Source organism: Rhagoletis pomonella, unplaced genomic scaffold (genome assembly GCF_013731165.1).
Source record: "Rhagoletis pomonella isolate Grant_MI unplaced genomic scaffold, Rhpom_1.0 Rhpom_scaffold_00004, whole genome shotgun sequence".
NCBI lineage: Eukaryota > Metazoa > Arthropoda > Insecta > Diptera > Tephritidae > Rhagoletis > Rhagoletis pomonella.
This window is the reverse complement of record NW_023458558.1, coordinates 80,688,550-80,707,930: the sequence shown is the minus strand read 5'-3', so window position 1 is coordinate 80,707,930 and position 19,381 is coordinate 80,688,550. Positions and strand designations below refer to the sequence as shown.

The window sequence follows — 19,381 nt, the reverse complement described above, 5'->3', positions numbered from 1 at the left end:
TTCCGACGAACTGATAACCTCCTCCTTTTTTGGAAGTCGGTTAAAAAGCGATTTGAAAACAAATTTGAGCCAATACACTTTTGAATTTCTGAGAGTATTGAAAGTTAGTTTATGCTCATGATTCAATAATTAAAGGTTTGCTCATTATTGACATTAGAGTTTTGACACTCCCTTAGCTCCCTTACAAAAGCTTTGCACACACGCATGAACCCACACACAATGCTTTGCTAAGGGAGCCGATTTTGTCAAGAGGGAGCGAGAAAACTGCTTTTTGAGCAAACCTTTTATTATTGAATCATGGTTTATGCTTCCGTTTTTAATCACAGCGAACTGGGTCAAAGCACTTTTTGTGTTGGTATAAACAAGGTATGTGAAAACTTTGGGATTTATTTAAATAAGAAATGTAAAATAGGTTGAAGGAAAAGTAAAACCGAAATTTTTGCAAAGAGCAGCAGTGAGTTTTTGATTTTGCGGGCGCAATGGTGTACGGATAGTGTGTAACTTGCCGCATAAGCACCGTTGACGCTGGCAATGACGGTGACGGTGTCGATGACGCAGTGGACGTTGTGTACTTTCGCTTTAACTCAAATCTTAAAATAATTTTAAAATATGTTCTCTGTCATATAAAAAACAAACAACATATCACTTTTTATTGAAGTGTTTTATAAAAAATAACGTTTTATACAAAATTTTATTTTAAAAGTATATTATGTGCATGCGCCTGTGCAGAAATTTGTACTAAAATCGGCTCACACACATGTTATAACAAACAGCACACACTTTGCTGTAAGCAGAGTTTGTTTTCCACTAATGCACACACATGTGCAATGAGTGCAAGTTGAATGTGTTCCTGGCGCGTGTTTGAGCAGAGCATGTGTGTGCAAATACGAACCCTAATTGAAATACAAATTTTAGTGATCGGTTTCGGAGGAATCATCTTACACCTTCCTTGAGAGTTATGTGGCCTGAGCCCCAATATCTATGCTTTGAAAAACTTTTGCAAAATGCGTGCAAAATGGCAGGTATATATGTAAGTGATGAAAATATTTTGAGTAATTTAGCAAATGATGACTTAATGCAAAACTTTTACTAATAAATATGTGTATGTGCATTTGCGTATTTCTATAGGTATGCCTGTACATAAGTACAAGAACCAATTCTAAAAGTTGGTGAGGTGAAAGCTTCAGAGCTTTAAGCAGTACTCAAAGTTAGTTTTGGTTAAATATGTAGCACTTTTCGTTTCCGGTCAATGATTCATATATTTCTGCATTTGGCAAATTCTACTTTACCTACTTCTCCGCTATGGTGTTAAAAAGTTGACCAACTGAACGGATACAAGTTATCGACCTCCACACAACACGCCTCCAGCCTCCGAAGATGAAGTTGGAAGTGTCATTAAGGAAACATTAAATTGACATTAATGTTCTACATTGGTGGTTCGGTAGCTCCAAAGGCTAGGGTTGCCAACCGTATTATAATATATAGTATTGTACTATTTTTTGGGTCTGCGTACCATGGGCGTAGCCAGGTAGGGGCAGGAGGGTGCTCGAACTCCCCCCCTAACTTTCAAATTTTCCTTGTGTATATATAAAATAGTACCCTGAAATGCCGGCTTAATAGGGTCGATAAAGAAAAAATATGTATACTTAAAAATAATTTTTACATTTTCTTAAAAAAAATACTATATATATTTGAAGTGTAATATATTTTTTTTAGATTTTTTTAAGTACTATAAATTTCTTAGAAAAAGGTTGGCAACCCTACCAAAGACTGCCCTGCGCATAAACTGAACTCTCAAAAAAAATTCAAAATATGTAAATGCATTGAAAGTGGGAGGAACTGCAACAAAAATCATTCAATGTTTAATTAATGAAGCGTTGAACTCAGAAGAAATTTCAGCTGGATGTTCTGTTTTTATATGAATAATATGGTAATTAAAATAAAATATGAGTGGTTCTGTGGCCTACTGACCAAGCAACGGCAGCGATATGTATGTATATATATGTTTACCTTATTCTGCATAGAGTCTGGCTAGCGGCCGTTCCAAACGTGCACAATCACGCATCCGGTGGTGCTGGGTACAACAACAACTAGTGGAAATGAAGCAATGTAGAAAAATAAGAACAAAATATTACACAAACGCGTAACAGGCCATAAATCGTCAACCGAACGCAACGCAAGCACTGCAAGGCAATCGGCTACGATCGCGGCGAGGGATGCAATAGATGCCTGAACATGGTAACTCTCATCACAGCCAGAGTGCGGTAGTGCAATGAGCGAAACCATAAGTCGCTGTGATTTCACCGATATACATATATCTTAATTGTTGTTTCTCTCACAAAACTGTTTCAAAATCATTTCTGGTACCTACTCAGTTTCGGGAAACAGCCGATAACGAATAACAAACGCCAGGAGTAGACATCTAATTATTGGACCTAAGTGGTGGTTTTCACAGACGAGCCCATTGGATAACCTGGCCTGGAGCATCCAGGAAAGGTTCATGTTTGCGAATGCTTAACAAAACAATGATTTGGTAAACCAGTCATGTTCACGAATAGTTTGCATGCCGACTTCATGACCACGATATACTTAGTATGTATAATGTATGCGGAAAAAAGCTACGATCCATAAACCAATTAAAACGGCACCTTATATCATGATAAAAACATTTCAATGTAAAACCATCAAAAGGCAGTTTGACGTTTGCAAACAATAGTGGTATTCACCAAATTGAGCAATTGTTGTCAACTGTCGTTGCTTGAGCTCATCTGCTCGTTTGCCAGACTGCCAGGCCACTTCCTCACTTCGGTGAATTCTACTAATATATACATACCTTGTTTATACCTATGCAAGAACGGCATTTGTCTAATTTACGCTGTTTACTGAAATGGAAGCGAACAGTATCTCAAAATTATTAAAATAATTACTCATATTTAAAACAGGCTATATAAAAAACACCAGCCGAAGTTTACTTCGGCTTGAATGAATGATGTGTTTATACGTGTTTTCTAAAATCATAAACAGACGGATCAACTCGGGAATTAACTGCAGTTGATCCGGATTAAATCCGAGATAAGTCAGAGTTAATCCGGATCAACGCTGAAAATATATTTTGGTGTAAAAAATCTAATAGGTTACACGTCAGTAGGATCGCGAAATTTCGGTTAGGTCAACTACAGAGGGATAAAAAAATTTTTTATCAGAAATAATATTAAAAAAACTGTTAAAATGCAGTGGAAAAAGCTCTTACATGGCCCGCTTTAAGAGCTGTTTGCAGCTCTCAAGAAAAATCACAAAAAATATTTTTCATTATTTCTGTTGGTTGAAAAAGTACTTTGCCTTTGCTGAAAATTTTCTTGAAGAAGTAAATATTATAGATTTTTTTCAGAGCTGCAAACTGATTTAAGAAACTTTGGTCGAAGAAAATTTCTTTTCAAATTATATGAATTTATTGTTTTTCTTGAGAGTACCTCGATGCGGGTACTTAAGCGCACATAATTTGTAATGTAATTACATCTTCTTGTTAACGTACATAAATAAGTCCTTGAATAAAACATCAACATTTAATGAAGTATACGTAATTTAAAACTAAGATCGTAGCATTATTTAAACAAGTTAACACTTAAAGGAAAACTTTACTAAAAAAAACAGATAAAGCAATGTTATGTCATTTTCACATGACTTAAATCAAAAAGTCATTGTTTATACATATCTATATCATATCATTTTGGACCAAATTCAAAATGATATTGTTTGCCACTTATGTTTATTTTTAAATTTTTTAATTTAAAAAAATTCATTCCCTAACAAATACCATAGAAACTTAAAATATAAGCTTAAAATTTTGCAGAACGCTGAAAAAAATTTCATCAAAACTTGTTTTTCAGATGTGTTAAATTTTTGTATGAGTATGCAGTTTTATAGCCCATTCAATTTTAATGTAATAATGCGCAAGTTTCAAGTGGCTAAAAGTTATCATTGATTTTTTAGAATTTTTTTCCGAAGGTGTGTAGCGCTGCCACTGAATTTCAAAATATGCAAAAAAGCACTTAAAAGGGGGAATTATAAGTAAAATGGTAAATGGGGTACGAAAAATGTATGTAGGTACTTAGGCGGGTTGGGTACATAAGCGGAGAGGTACTTAAAAGAGGGATTTTCTTCAGAATACATCAAAATATTCACGGTTGCCAAAAATGTTGGGAATTTAAGCGGGTTAGGTACTTAAGCGGGGGGTACTTAAGCGGGTTTCACTGTATACCAATGAGGAGAGGATGAGGAATCACTATAATCCAAAAAAAATTACATTTTCTTATGAATTTGATGAAAAAAAGTTCCCGCAGGAATCTCTGAGAAAAAATGTGTAATGGAATGAAAATATAAATATACATACATACGTATATGGAAAAATCGATGACTGCGGTCAAAAGTGGCTTCTAAAGTTTTTTTCATTTCGCAAACTTGGTACTTTTCATATATGTAGGTACATATGAATATGCCTTCTTTATGGAACTTTCATATGTGGTACTGAAAATGCATAGCGTCGATGCGTTTGCAAAGTCGCCTATCGACCACTTGCAAAACCGTCTAAATCGACGTTATGGCAAAAATGAGATTTGGCAAACCCGAACTCCAGGCATCGAGATCTAGGCATAAAAGCTTAAATTCGTTATTAAAATATATTAAAATAACAGATTTTTAAAATCAAAGCTAGAGAAAATACCACCTATCAAGGCAATGCCCTCAAAGAAAACCCGTTTTTTCGCTCTCCTGTAAAATTTTAGTGCCGTAAGAAAGGCGGTTTTGCAAATGGTCGATAGGCGGCTTTGCAAATTCATCGACGATACATGTATCCCAAGTCAACGGAATAAAAAAGCTTTTAGAAACAAATTTTGGATCGCAGTCATAATTCGGTTGACATGGAGTTTTCCATACACCGGGTGTCCTAGACCACCCGTCCTCCCCTTCTTACGCAAAAATATGAACTTCCAGTTGGTGATGCTCTATCCTTTTGTTATATTATCGACTCCGGTTTCGACCGAAAACGGGTTAAACAGACGGGAAGTCCATCCTTTTAAATTTTTGTATTACAGATCTGGAATTTGTGGAAAAATGCGTAACTTTTGTTTGAAAATTTTCTCGGACGTGCCGTTCTCAACCTCTAAATTTTAATTCATCCTGGACTTCTAAAATAGAGGATTTTTTTTTTATTGGGCAACGAAAAAATACGAATTACATACCAAGTCGGGGTTTTGGTCATATTGCCAACATCTGGTTTCGACTGGAAGTGGGTTAAACAGACCGGAAGTCCATTTTTCAGATATACTATGGGCAAAAAGAAGACAGTGCAACTTGACGAAAGATTTGAAAGCGAAACATATTTGAAGAGTATTTGAAGCTTGTGGAGGGGCAGGTCCTTTGATTTAATTCTTCAGTGCGATTTCCCGGTGATATGCTAATACCGTGAAAATAAATAACTTCACAACTTAGCCGATGGGATTTGTATATAACACCGTGCGACAAAAACAAAACTCCAAACACAAAAATTCCAAAGACACGAAGCAATCAATATGCTTACGAAACTGTGGGCCAAATATAGTAAAACATTTACATTTTGAAGTAGAATACGTAGATTTTACAAAATGAGACAAGAAAAGCTTGGCCTGTGGATGTGCAATAACTTCTAATTTTTTCAAAAAGAGTTGCCACCTCATAAAAAATGAAATTCGAACTATTATTTAGTTAAATCAATTATTACACTATGAGTATCGATAGAAATGGTTTGGAAAAGGCTTTATTTCTTAATTGTATGTAGGAGCATTGCCACCTGTTTCCAAAAGCAAGTTCGGCTTAAATAAAGGCAGAAAATTTAAATGTATATCCCGATATGGATGTCCGACGAAAGGGGCTGTGGTTTGAAAATATTTTGCAGGGGGTTGCCACCTTGTTACAAAGTTAGATTCAATATAGGCAATAGGTTAACTAAATTATTTCAATATGAATATAAATCAAAATTGCTTTAAAGAACCTTTATTTCTAAACTGCATGTAGGAGGGTTGTCACCTGAATTTATAATTAAGCAGAATTTTAAATAAGGGTATTAGATAATTTAAATACATATGTATCATAATACAAGTGTCAGACGAAAAAGGTTTAACGAGGGTTTGGTGTTAAAATAATTTTAACAGGATTGCCAACTGTTTGAAAAGTCGAATTAAGGAGTGTTAACAAAGGAGTGTTAAGATATAGTTAGTTTGAGCACTTATAACATTAGAATGGGTTTCCACCTATGTAAAAAGTTAAACTCAAATTATTTAATAAGTAAAATGAATTATTAAAGTATAAATTGACATTGTTTAAAAATATTTCCTTCTGAACTTTATTTAAGAGGGTTGCAATATGTTTTAGAAATTAAATTCAACTTGAATTAAGGGAATTATATACACAATTTAAATTTGTATCGCAATATGTGTGTAAGCCGAAAAAGGTTTAACAAAGTTTTGGTTTTAAAATATTTTGAATAGGGTTGCCATGTGTTTTAAAATTAGAATTTGATTAAAGTAAACATACGCTAAATGAAATATTAAAATATGACGTGAAACGAAGGTTTAAATATTTGGAATATTAGAGAGGGTTTGCCACCTGTTTAAAACGGTAAACTCAAATTATTTAATAAGTTAAAGCAATTATTAAAAATGTGGGTATCAAATTAAGTGGGTTTAAAAAGGCTTTATATCTGAACTGTATTTAGGAGCATTGTCACGTAATTAAAAAAAGAAAATTTAACTTAATTCATCAGGCACATGAAATTTGTAGGTATCACAATAACAGACGCAAGAGATTTGTTTATTTCTTAACTATCTTTAGGAGGGTTGCCAGCTGTTTCAGAAGTCTTACCTAAGTTATGCACAAAGACGAGGATAATGAGAAGATGAGCACGAACACGAAGAAGAATACTAATACAGGGACCTAGGCAAATATAAAAAGTAATACAAATTTCTGCAGTATGAAAGGAAGTAAAAATTAATCCAAGTAGTGATACACGTCATGGCATATGTATGTCTATTTATAAGCTGATAACTCGAGCAAAAATTGAGATATCTCAACGAAATTTGGTATGTAGCTTTCCGTTAATCCAAGGTAGGTTGGTATTGAAAATGGGCGAAATCGTACTGTAACCACGCCCACTTCCCATATAACGGTAATTTCCAGAAATACGAAAACTGCGATATTTTAGTTGAAGATAATTCACTCAAAATTGCTATTTACAATAATTTTCAGACGAAAAATAAGAATGTTATAAATTTTTGGAAAATGGGCGTAGCCGCGCCCACTTATGGTTACATGTGTATATCTTAGTAACCGCTGCACCAATTTCTTACAAACTTGGCACAGTTGTTGGCCTTGATACAGCATACTAAATGGCCGAAAATTTTGAAAATCGGACAATAACCACGCCCACTTCCCTTATAACGGTAATTTCCACAAATACGAAAACTGCCTCAGTACAAAATACCAAACGGCCGAAAATGTTTAAAATCGGACAAAAACCACGCCCACATCTGATATAACGGTAATTTAGAGAAATAAAAAATCTTCGATAAATCAGTAAATATTAAAGTTAATGTATTCAAAATTGATGCTTGCAACAATTCTCTACCAAGAAATACGCTTATGATAAAATTTTGGAAAATGGGCGTGGCACCGCAAACTTATGATTACATATATGTGTGTATATCGGTAACCGTTCTACCAATTTGTACCAAACTCGGTATTTTTATTGTCCTTGCCACACAAAAGCAAAACGTTGAAAATTATTGAAATCGGATTAAAATTCAGGCCGCTTTTCATATAACAGGCCTATATCCCTACTACCAGCAATGTCGAAGCTATTCGAAAAGCTGCTTTTAGCTCGGATAATGTTAATTATTGAGAACAAGAAATTGATTCCCGTTCACCAATTCGGTTTCAGGAAAAATCACTCAACGATTGACCAAATACACAGAGTTGTAAGCACTATTCAAAAGGCTATGGACGAGAAGAAAGTGTGTTCCGCAGTTTTCCTTGATGTATCGCAAGCATTCGATAAGGTTTGGCACGTAGGGCTACTTCAAAAGCTTAAGTCCATGCTACCAATACATTACTGCAAGATGCTTTCGTCATATCTCAATGACAGGTACTTTTGCGTAAAATACGAAAATGCCTATTCATCTCTAAAGAAGATAAGCGCTGGCGTACCACAGGGGAGCATCTTGGGACCTCTACTATATCTCCTGTACACATGCGACCTACCATCGGCAAATTAGTATGTAACCGCAACATTTGCAGATGATACTGCGCTACTTGCACTATCGAAAATGCTACGACCAAGATACAAGAAGCTGTTAACCAAGTTACATCGTGGGCTAAGAAATGGAGGATTAACCTAAATAAAAGCAAATCAGCGCACATAGTGTTCTCTTTAAAAAAAACATCATATAAACCAATTTTTATTGACGGGTCAATAATCCCATACTTCGACGAAGCCAAATACCTGGGTATTACACTCGACGCCAAATTGCGCTGGAAAGCTCACGTCAAGAAAAAACGAGATGAGCTTGATCTGAAATTTAACAAACTATATTACCTCATTGGTAGGCGCTCAAGGTTGACAATTCACAACAAAATTCTCGTATACAAACAAATTCTAAGGCCAGTCTGGACTTACGGCATACAATTTTGGGGATGTGCTAGTGAGAACTGTATTACTTCCATCCAACGTCTGCAAAATAAAGTGCTTCGAGGCATAGTAAATGCGCCATTCTACGTAAGAAACAGCGATCTACATCTAATCTTGGCATGCCAACTGTCACTGAAATGACGAAACAATTCGCCATAGCTCACAAACAGCGATTACTAAGTCACGTCAACGTAGCAGCGTCCAGCTTACTTCGGCTGAATCCTACGCAAAGATGGCTAAAGCGCACAACAGGAGCAGACCTTATGCAAAGCGAGTAGCAGAAATTTATTTTTACTTATATGTCTTTTGAGCATGTATTTCAAATATAAAATGCTTTTTCTTGTAAACTAAAATTATTAAATTAAAATTGCTTGTTAGTATCATTATTTATATACTAGTTGCAATAATAAGACGTTTCTGTAAATTGTCTAAGATTCGTTAACAATAATAAAAATAAAAAATATAACAGTAAATTTCAAAAATGCTTGAAACTGCAATTTTTCGAAATTTCAGGACGCTGATTTTCAAAATTGATACACCCCGGCTTACCATCTAGCGGTAGGTTTCGGAAAGGTGAAAAACCATATATCTAATACTTGCGCCGGGTATTTAATGTTCGGCTCCACCCGAACTTAGACTTTCTTGCTTGTGTAATCTAATTAAATTAGAATAACTAAATTCGAGCATTTGGTATATATAGTCCTTAACATATAACTTAAGAAAAAGTATATATTGCAAATTTTCAATTCTACTCAAGGAAAAAATTTTGAAATTACATTCTCATTACATTCTCTCTCTTATGCACAAAAAATTTAATCGGTTTTCATTCTAAAGAATTTTATTTTCAATTTGATACCCATAATTTTTTGAACTAATCAAGTTTTTCAAAAACCTTTAAAAAAAACTCCTGACGTCTGTGTGAAAAATAAAACACGCAGTTTTATTATATCTGGCCCATCGTTTCGCGAATATATTTATTTTTCGCGTGTAAAATTGTATGTCGCATGATGTCGTATATCGTCCCTAGACATGAATGAAGACGCTAGCTCAAAAGTTTACCGCGGAAAAAAAGACGCATAAAAAAAACCTCAGCGAAGAGAGAAGTATGAAGTAAATTATTTCAAAAGATTTTGTTTTACAATTTCTTTTAAAAACTTATATTCCCGTTTCATATTCTCATTCACTTATTTATCATGCTCTCCTCATAGGTATACTATTTAATTTTAGAAATTACCGCTAACTCTTCTTCTATGTTGTGTAACAATTTCATACATGTAGATATCGATTACTGGTAGCTCAACAGAAAAAAATATGTATTCATTTTTATTATGGGAGTATTTATATGTAAATTCAAGGCTTCAAAGCCGTTTTTCTCAAGTTTTGCTTTTTTGAAGGAATGGCATAAAATTCTTGAAAATCAATATTTTTCTTTTCAGGAGATTCCCAATAATAATACCCAATTGTTTATTTAAACCTTTTTTTATGGTATCTATATTTTATAGGCCCGCCAAAACGCCCAGAAATGCTATGGGGGAGCAATAAAAATCTTTAGCATTACAAAACTGTTAAATAAACAATTGGATGTTATTATTCGAAAATTATAGATTTTTCAGAATTATATACCATTTCTACAAAAAGTAGTTTTTTCCCTATAAATAAAATGCATGGAAAACTTTGAGCACTTTGAGCACTCCCTAAATATTTTTTGATTTCAAAATAAAAAAATAGTGGTATATTTTTTTCGATATAGAATAATCCTAAGGGGTGCCGCCACCTAAAATTCCGGCTTTACTCTTGTTTTCCCACCCTAATACATATGGATGTATGTAAGTTAAATGTTTGATCAAATAGCTATGTATCTATCATCACAAAGCATTGCGGCTGTTTGCAAATGAATAAAAATCGCATAAAAATCATTTTTATAGCGCACTTTACATCCACTATACATGCCGGCAGCACGTTCATCCACTTCGCGACTTGATGCGGCGCTTCACACCGCGTCCACCTTTCCACAAACAATCCTACCTAGAGACAAAACAAACTATCATAGCAACGGCTCTGAGAGTTTGGAAAAAATGTATACATAAATGCAAGCCCAAAAAGTTAACAAGATCAAATATAATTTAAAAGATTTACTACTTTCATTCTGCTTTTTTTGAAGGTTTGCTGTTGTTGTTGACTTTGCGGTGTTGCCTTTTGCGACTGTTTCTGCAGATGGAGTCAGCTGTTTGTGTCTAGTGTGGTTTTTTAATTTATCTCGTTTTTGTTCTTCTTCTCGCCCTCCGCTTCCTCGTTTTTATGAAGCTTTGTTGCTTGCAGTCTGCCTTAGTTTTATTGCTCATCAAATTTAGCTGATATAAATCTTAATTGCCGACCCAAATAAATACACCATGTGTATCTATAAGATGCAGGCCATGTCTGGCCACGTCTCACTGACTGCTGCATAGACGCCACCGCGTTTTCTGAGCGTTTGTCTGCAAGCAGTGCAGAGGAAAATATGGCTATGAATGCTCGTATGCTTTGCTTTTCACTTTTTCTCATGAGTAAAGTAAACAAGTATCTGCAAGAATAGTGTTAATGAGCGTAATGTAAATATTAAAATTCTGATAAATTTAAATGGGTTTTGTGCGTTTGTTAAAATGCACATTTTTCCTCAAAAGCTGTAGCCACAAAAAACTTGTCTCCTGGTCTCTTAGCCGCCTACTAATAGATTTTTTGCGAATGAAAACACTTTGAAAATTTTTAGGTATGTATGAGTATAAAAATAAAAGCGCAGTGCACTGAATCGATACACATATGACCAAAAACATAGATAATAGTGTGTTTTTAGCGATTCAGAAAGCGAAATTGGTAATATGTATTTTGAATGAATAAGGTTTGCAATAAAACGCAATTCAGCAATACACAAATTTTTAAATAATCAATATTTGTAATTTTTTTAAAAGACAATATTGAGCTAAATAAAACAAAGAGTCTCTACTTCAAACACATATTTCAGCTCAACTTTTTTTGATACACCCTCCCATTTTCACTACCTTGCGGCCAACGGATGCCGTGTTTGGGGCGCCAGACGTGGCACAGCATATTTAAATATACACGTGGTCTATCGCAGCTATTAAATCAAATTCGTACACTCAACGCGCCGCAGCGGTTTTAACTTAGCACGCCACTCACTGTAACATTCCTCTTCTTCGAAACATTGCGCTGCGCTATGCACTTGTGGTGGCAGTTCCATTGTTTACATTTTGCACTTTTACGGTGTAAGCATAAACGTGAGCATATAAATTCGGCAGGCAAAAAAGCTCATAACGACGTTTATTAGTAATATTAAAGTGTTTCAGGCGCCACAGAAAAAACGCTGCTATTTTCAATATAATGTTTTGATATGCTTTACTTTCTGATTGATACCAAAATATTTCGATCTAAATCAGGTTTAATTTTGAGCGAGACCGTTTGTAATTTTCGTGAAATTATTTTTAATCAATTTTATAAAAAGTTTTACGTATGATATGACGGAGTAATTTTTGCTCGTAGAAATAAATAATAATTTTTTTATTAACATCCTAGTACAAACATCGCAACGAAATTGTATTAAGAGAATGTTAAAAATAAAATAGTATGATTTAACAATCAAGTGGTAAATAACAAAAAATAGTCTATCTAGTATAGGTTTTTGAGAGTATGTATGTTTCTTGGTTGTAAACCAATTTAAAACCGATAATAAAATGCTTTGCTTTAGATACAAACATAAATTTTAATGCAACCTTTAAATATAAAGTGAGCTTTAAAGTTCCAGGTTACTTATGAAAACGGCCCTTAGAATTATTAAACTATAGTTTCAACAACGTACGTATATCAATTCACCTAACAACTAGGGTTGCCAATCGTACTGTAATATATAGAATTGTACTACACTGAACCAAAAATCCATTTCTGGATCAAAGAAAAACTTTCCTTACTTTAAGGTAGAAAATTCTTCCGAATGAGTAAAAAATTCTCCCGAATGCGTAATTTTTCTTTGGCATGTGTAAAAACGTACACGAAAATATGGAACCGTGAATGTAATCTATCATTTTGAAGAAATGTTGGGCATGAAAAGGGGATAAAACTCCTTTAGTGCTGTTTCGTTCCCATTTCTCTTCATTATGATTGCTGTTTTTCTTCAATTAAGAGAAGTTTTTTTTTGGGTGTATCTTTTAAGTATAGTATGTAGACAACCATACTGTTGGAAAAAAGATTATGCAAAAATACTATATTTCTTCAGTTATAAATAAATATAAATATCTATTTATTTATTTGTTGAGCTATGTTTATAATAAATTCTAAAATTTAATAGTTAGTTACAGCGCCAGCTTCTAGGTCTATTTGCTGACGTATGTATAAATATATTTAAGTAATTTGCAAGAAAAAAATTTTATTCTGAAATAACAATATTAAATGAAATATTCTTTAAAATAAAAGGACATATTGAGTTTATGAATAGAACCACAAATCAAAATTGGCAACATATTTTTAAAAACTTTGAGAATGAACTATGAAATTTACTTAAATTTCTTTAATTTCTACTCTATTTCTGCAAAGAGTTTTTGCAATTATGAATGTGAAATGGCGACATGAGAGAAATAAAGCGACTACTTCACAAATAAAAAATTAACTTTTGATTTGCATATATCAATTTAAATTTTGATTGCGGTAAAGCATAGTTGCCAAGGGGTTATTAAAAACTCCCAAAAGTGCAAAGAAATATTTTTTATAAAGGATATGCACATAAAATCGTTTTTACTTTTCTTTTAAATAAAATACTATAAATATTTGAAATCTACTAAATTTTTTCAAGTTTTTTTTTAAGTACTATAGGGGAACTTCGGGTATTGTGGTATAGGTAGTTGGTTTTTTGAGATCTGTAGCAAATGTACGAGCTTATTAATAATAATAATAATAGTTTGGCGCTTACACATATGTTAGTGTTCGACCGAGCTTCTCCTCCGATTTGTGCCGTGTGCCTTAATGTTGTCACACAAAGCGGAGGGACGTTCAGCTTTATGCCGACTCCGAACGGCGATTGTATTTTTATAAGAAGTGGTTTTTCATGGCAGAAATACACTCGGAGGTTTGCTATTGCCTGCCGAGGGACGACCGCTTTTAAGAAAAACCTTTTTCTATATTTTTGCGATGTTGCTTTGACCAGGGCTTGAACCCAGTCGTTGCGGAGTGGAAGCGCGCACTGCTTACCACTACACCACAGCGGCTGACGAGCTTATTAGTAACTATTATTTATTATTCGAGAGCAGTGAAAATTTAGTTTTAAACATATTTTTCAATGAAATATATATATTCGCAAGTAATTTTTAAGCAAAAAACAAAACCGACTTCAATTCTCATATACAAATTTTAGAATGCCGTTAATTTCGTCATGATCCGATGATCGGATTTAATTAATATGGGACCACGTGTGAGGTAAGACCTTTCCTTTAAAAAAAAGAATTATAGAAATCGGTTAACGTAGTCCAAAGTTATGCGGTAACATACATAAAAATAATAAAAATAAAAATAATACCGTTATATGAAAAGCGGCCGTAATTTTAGTCCGATTTTAATAATTTTCAACGTTTTGCTTTTATGTGTCAAGCACAATAAAAATACCGAGTTTGGTACAAATCGGTAGAACGGTTACCGATATACATATATGTGATCGTAAGTGGGCGGTGCTACGCCCATTTTCCAAAATTATTCCATAAACGTATTTCTTGGTAAAGAATTGTTTGAATTTTGAACAAATTAGCTTTAATATTTACTGATTTATCGAAGATGTGGGTGTGGGTATTGTCCGATTTTTTTAATTTTCGGCCATTTAGTATGCTGTACCAAGGCCAACAACTGCGCCAAGTTTGGAAGAAATTGGTGCAGCGTTTACCAAGATATACAGATGTAACCATAAGTGGGCGTGGCTACGCCCATTTTCCAAAAATTTATAATATTCTTATTTTTCGTCCGAAAATTATTGTAAATATCAATTTTGAGTGAATTATCTTCTGTAGTTACTAAAATATCGCAGTTTTCGTATTTCTGGAAATTACCGTTTCGGTTTCCGATTTCGCCCATTTTCAACACCAACCTACTTTGGATTAATGGAAACCTACGTACCAAATTTCGCTGAGATATCTAAATTTTTGGTCGAGTTATCGTGTACACGGACGGACGGACAGACAGACATGGCTTAATCGACTTCTCTATTCATTCTGAGCATTTATGTATACATTTGTCCGTTATGTGAACAAAATTAATATACCCTTGTGCACAAGTGCGCTCGGGTATAAAAATTTAAACGAACCCAAAATATACGTACTTCAAAAATTGGAGGGCAATGTAGTATATATGGTTCGGATAATGTGGTATACTGTTCCACATTATGATAACGCAGTTGATATCGCCTATATCATATTGTCTTGGGTCCACTTTCGGATTTTTCACATGTTTTGTGCGACTTAAAGAAAACCAAACGGTTTTACTTCATATCTGTATTGTAACTCCGTTTTTTTTAAGTCATCACATGTTAAGGTGATAACAGACATTGCAGCCTAGCTAGAATTGAAGATATGCGACTATACCACATTACACTCCTATACCACAATACCCGAAGTACCCCTAAATATCAAAGAAAATGTTGGAAACTCTACAAACAGCATAAGTGAGGTAGATGGGCTAGAGATATATATCCTTTCGTATGCTGCTGGACTTCAAAATCGTCATTATCATAAAGGAGTCAATGTTGGTGACAAGCCCAATTCAAAAGTGTATGAAAAAAGATGTCGAATTTCGACAACTGGGCGATACTAGAACATTATAAAAATGCGCCCGCTTTCCAAATATCAGTCGGACAGCTCTTGAGCTGAGTAACTAGTTTGCCTTCACACATACATACAAAGATACTGGCATGGCTGAAACTACTCAGGTCGACGTTTCGATCATTATGGTTCACTTTTTATAGGTATATCTTCCTTTCTTCTGAGACTTACAAACATCGGACCGAAGTCGTAAACCCATTTCATATTCATGAAAGGAATTAAAACATTATGCGCCTGGGTTATACTACCAAAGAGAAACGGAAACAAGAAAAGATAAAAAAAACTAAGGCGCCTAGGTCACACTACTAAAATGCAAATTAGTTCTTGCATTTCCAGTTCGTTTCTAATTACCGAAGTTTGTACTGAACTGAATATTAGCCTTTTTCTTAGCATTCGTCCACAAATTAATCTTCTATTTGTTTCATCCACGTCTTCGTATTCATATTCATATTCGTGTTCGCCTTCATGTTCGTTGTGTTCATATTCTTCTTCATCTCCCTATTTTTTTAGTCACCCATGAACCAAAAAGACAAGATCACGCGGGCTGGAGACTAGCCCGTTAGAATCGCATTTAGGAAAAAAGTTGAGTTTGTTTACATTTCTTCGTTGTTTACAATTTGGTGGTGGCTTTTTACTGCAATTTTCTTCATTTTCACTTGTGACAACGTGTGTACAGATAAGATAAAGAATAATTTAACACAACGGCATGATTTATAGAAGAATTTGCATAATAAAAATGATTTTTCATGCGTTCAACAATTTCGCGGTTTTCTCCGTTCTCTTCGTTGTTTACTTCTTACAACAAAGATGGCGTCAAGATTTCGGCAGCTAGAAAATTACTTTTTTCGTTTTTTCCTTCCCGCGTGATCTTGTGTCTTTCGTTCATGTTAGTCACCGTACTCGTCTTCCTGTTCGCTTACGTCTTCGTCTCACATTCGTTTTCGAAGTCGTATTCCTATAGGTCTTCGTACTTATTTACGTATACGTACTGGTGTTTATATTCGCTTTCGTATTCCTCTACGTGTTCAAAGGCAAAAATACAAAGCAACCAAAAAATACGAAAAAGCAATACAATGTTATCATACTAAACGCAATTCAACAACTAATTTTGTAACCATAGAAACTCTCGTCATCTAAAGAAAATCAATATGTTAAGTAGAATGGCCAAACAGAGACCAACAATATTTTCCATGTCGAATCGTTACGAGTTACTGTAGTAATCCTTATTACTAACTTTAGTAAGAATTAGACATGGATTAGACAAGTATTATAGACATGAGACACTTAACAGTAGAAGGGATACAATTTTTTGAATTTCGAATTGTGTCTTTATGGCAGACGACCAACGATATGTATATATGTAGATGTAGTTAATAAATTTACATATTTTTTTGTATTATCCAAAACGACTAATTAAATAAACAATTACCTATACAAAATTTTCTTTTCTTCTCTTTCTAGGTAAGATAAGATCAGATTTAACACAATACGGCGGGATATCAACAGACATGGGTAAGGAATATTCCATTTTTTATTTTCTGCTTAAGTTATTATTTTGCTCTACACAATTCGGTGTTGGAATTTTTGACATATTGACACATACGTATGTAAGTATTTAGCCTTCTTTTGCAGCAAAATATTAAATAAAGAAAGATTTTGTAGGTAAAGAAAAAGTAAATGCTCCTTAATTCCTTAAATGAAGGCAACCAACTTTTGCTATAATCTTGTCTACAGGGCTAAAATCTCACTTATTTTGCTCATATACATACATACATATCTATGTATTTCCTGCAAAGCCCACAGGCATTCTTATCGCCCTAAAAGGCACGTAAAGAAACGTTCTGAGAGCCGCTGTATGCACATTTAAAGGCAACCCTAACAAAATTGAACGTGTGCTCATCTCGTTCTTCAGCTCTCTTGCCATATCGGCTCGATGGGCATATTTCGCTAGTCAAATGCGCAGCGGTTACGGTTGGCTAGTAGCGCAAACATGTAAACAGATAAGCTGAGCACACGGCTGTAGTTCGGCATGTTTTAGCCGTTGCACAGTGCGATATTTGTACATTCTAGGTGGACAAAAGTACTAAAAAGAATATGCCCGAATTCTATATGACGAATTTACATATGTAATACAAAAATAACCCACTGTTACGAAAATGAACTCAAAACAAAATAAAAAATATCGGTTGACATATTAGCGATAAAATAGTTCAAATATTTTCATTAAAAAAATATATATATGACAAATTTTAATGAGAACTAGAGTGCCAGTTACTGTCGAAATTCGACAGTTTTTCTAGTTTTTAGGAGCCTTGGAGAGGGTTTCTAACTTAACACGTAGCAAAACTTATACGATACAAATTAACTTACCGGAACATCTTCTGCTTTGGAACTAAAACGAAACTAAATTTTTTTTATCTTAGAAGGTCTTTGGACTTCAGCAGGACTTAGAATTGACCCGATACATTCCATTTATCGATAAATATTAATGATTTGATACATAACGATAGTTCGATGAATTTCAAAAACACTAAAATCATATAACTCAACAAAATTCGTTAACTCGACCAATTTCAATAACTGTGAAATTCGAGGGCTCGACAAATTTCGATAAATCAAAAATGTAAATTCTTTGGACACCTTTAAAAATTTTTACTTTTGACAGCTCAACATTTTTCGAAAGCTATCGAAAAATTTTGATAACTCATTACACTCTGTTAGCACGATAAAATTCGATAAGCAGTGATAAATCGATAAGCTTATATAATCTTGAAATTTCGATTAATGGAACTCCATGCATTACTACAACTCGATAAATTTCGTTAAACCTATAAATAATGATAATTCAATAAATATCGATAACTTGATGCATTTCTTTAACGTGACAAATTTCGATAATCCCACATGTTTTTATAGCTCGATAACTATTCGTAAATTTCGACAACTAAGTTTCTGTGTCTATAAATTTCGACAACTCAATAAACATTGATCAATTTGAATAATTCGATACGTTGTGATAACTTAATAAGCATGGATAAATTTCGATAATTATAAACTTCGATGATTCGATAAATTTCAGTAACTTTTATGGAAAATTCCAATTCAGTTACCCTAATTCTTATGTATTTCTCATTGTCTCCATTTTCGCCTTTATCTCCATTTTCGTCTTTACCTTCACTTTTGCCTTCTTTTTTTGTCTTCATCGTTATCACTTGTTTCTTCATCTTCATATTTATCTTTATTTCAAAGTTTAATTTTAAATACGAAGTAAAAACTGCGAAAGAGCTTAAATTGAACAGGTTGTAAAAACAACCATACACAAATATGGAAATTTTTAAACAACGATTTTAAACCAATTTCGAAACTATAAAAACTCTCCTCATCTACAGAATTACCTTTCCAACGGTGTTCTTGGTTTTGAAATCGGTAAATTTACCTTGGTCTTCATCTTTGTTTTTATCTTTCATATCTTTGCTTTTATCCTTTTCTTTATCTCAGGGACCGCAAATAACGATTATCCTTTGAAATTTCAACTCAAAAAATCACGCAGAAAGCGGAATGCTACGTGCATAAGGAGTAAACCAATATATTTTTTATTACTCGAAGTACCTTCAGCGGCGCTAATTTTTATATTTAATTTTTACTTATAAAAATCAAGTTTAGTCATTATATTTTGAGTTTTATTTTTTACTGAGAAAATAATCGTTATGTTTTGAGTTTTATTTTTTGCTCGGAAAATAATCGTTACGTTTTAAGTTTTATTTTTTGCTCGGAAAATAATGGTTACGTTTTAAGTTTTATTTTTTGCTCGGAAAATAAT

The 19,381-nt window shown here is 33.8% G+C and overlaps 1 protein-coding gene across 1 annotated transcript in view; it reads left to right on the top strand.

Annotated features, from left to right (window-relative positions):
* The window catches only part of LOC118738350 (homeotic protein ultrabithorax-like), a 78,822-nt gene that overhangs the window by 50,461 nt on the left and 8,980 nt on the right, over nucleotides 1–19,381 (top strand). The window contains exon 2 of the mRNA XM_036469271.1: nucleotides 17,023–17,164. Within this exon, the coding sequence (XP_036325164.1) occupies nucleotides 17,023–17,164 (142 nt within the window). The remainder of the gene's footprint in view (nucleotides 1–17,022; nucleotides 17,165–19,381) is intronic.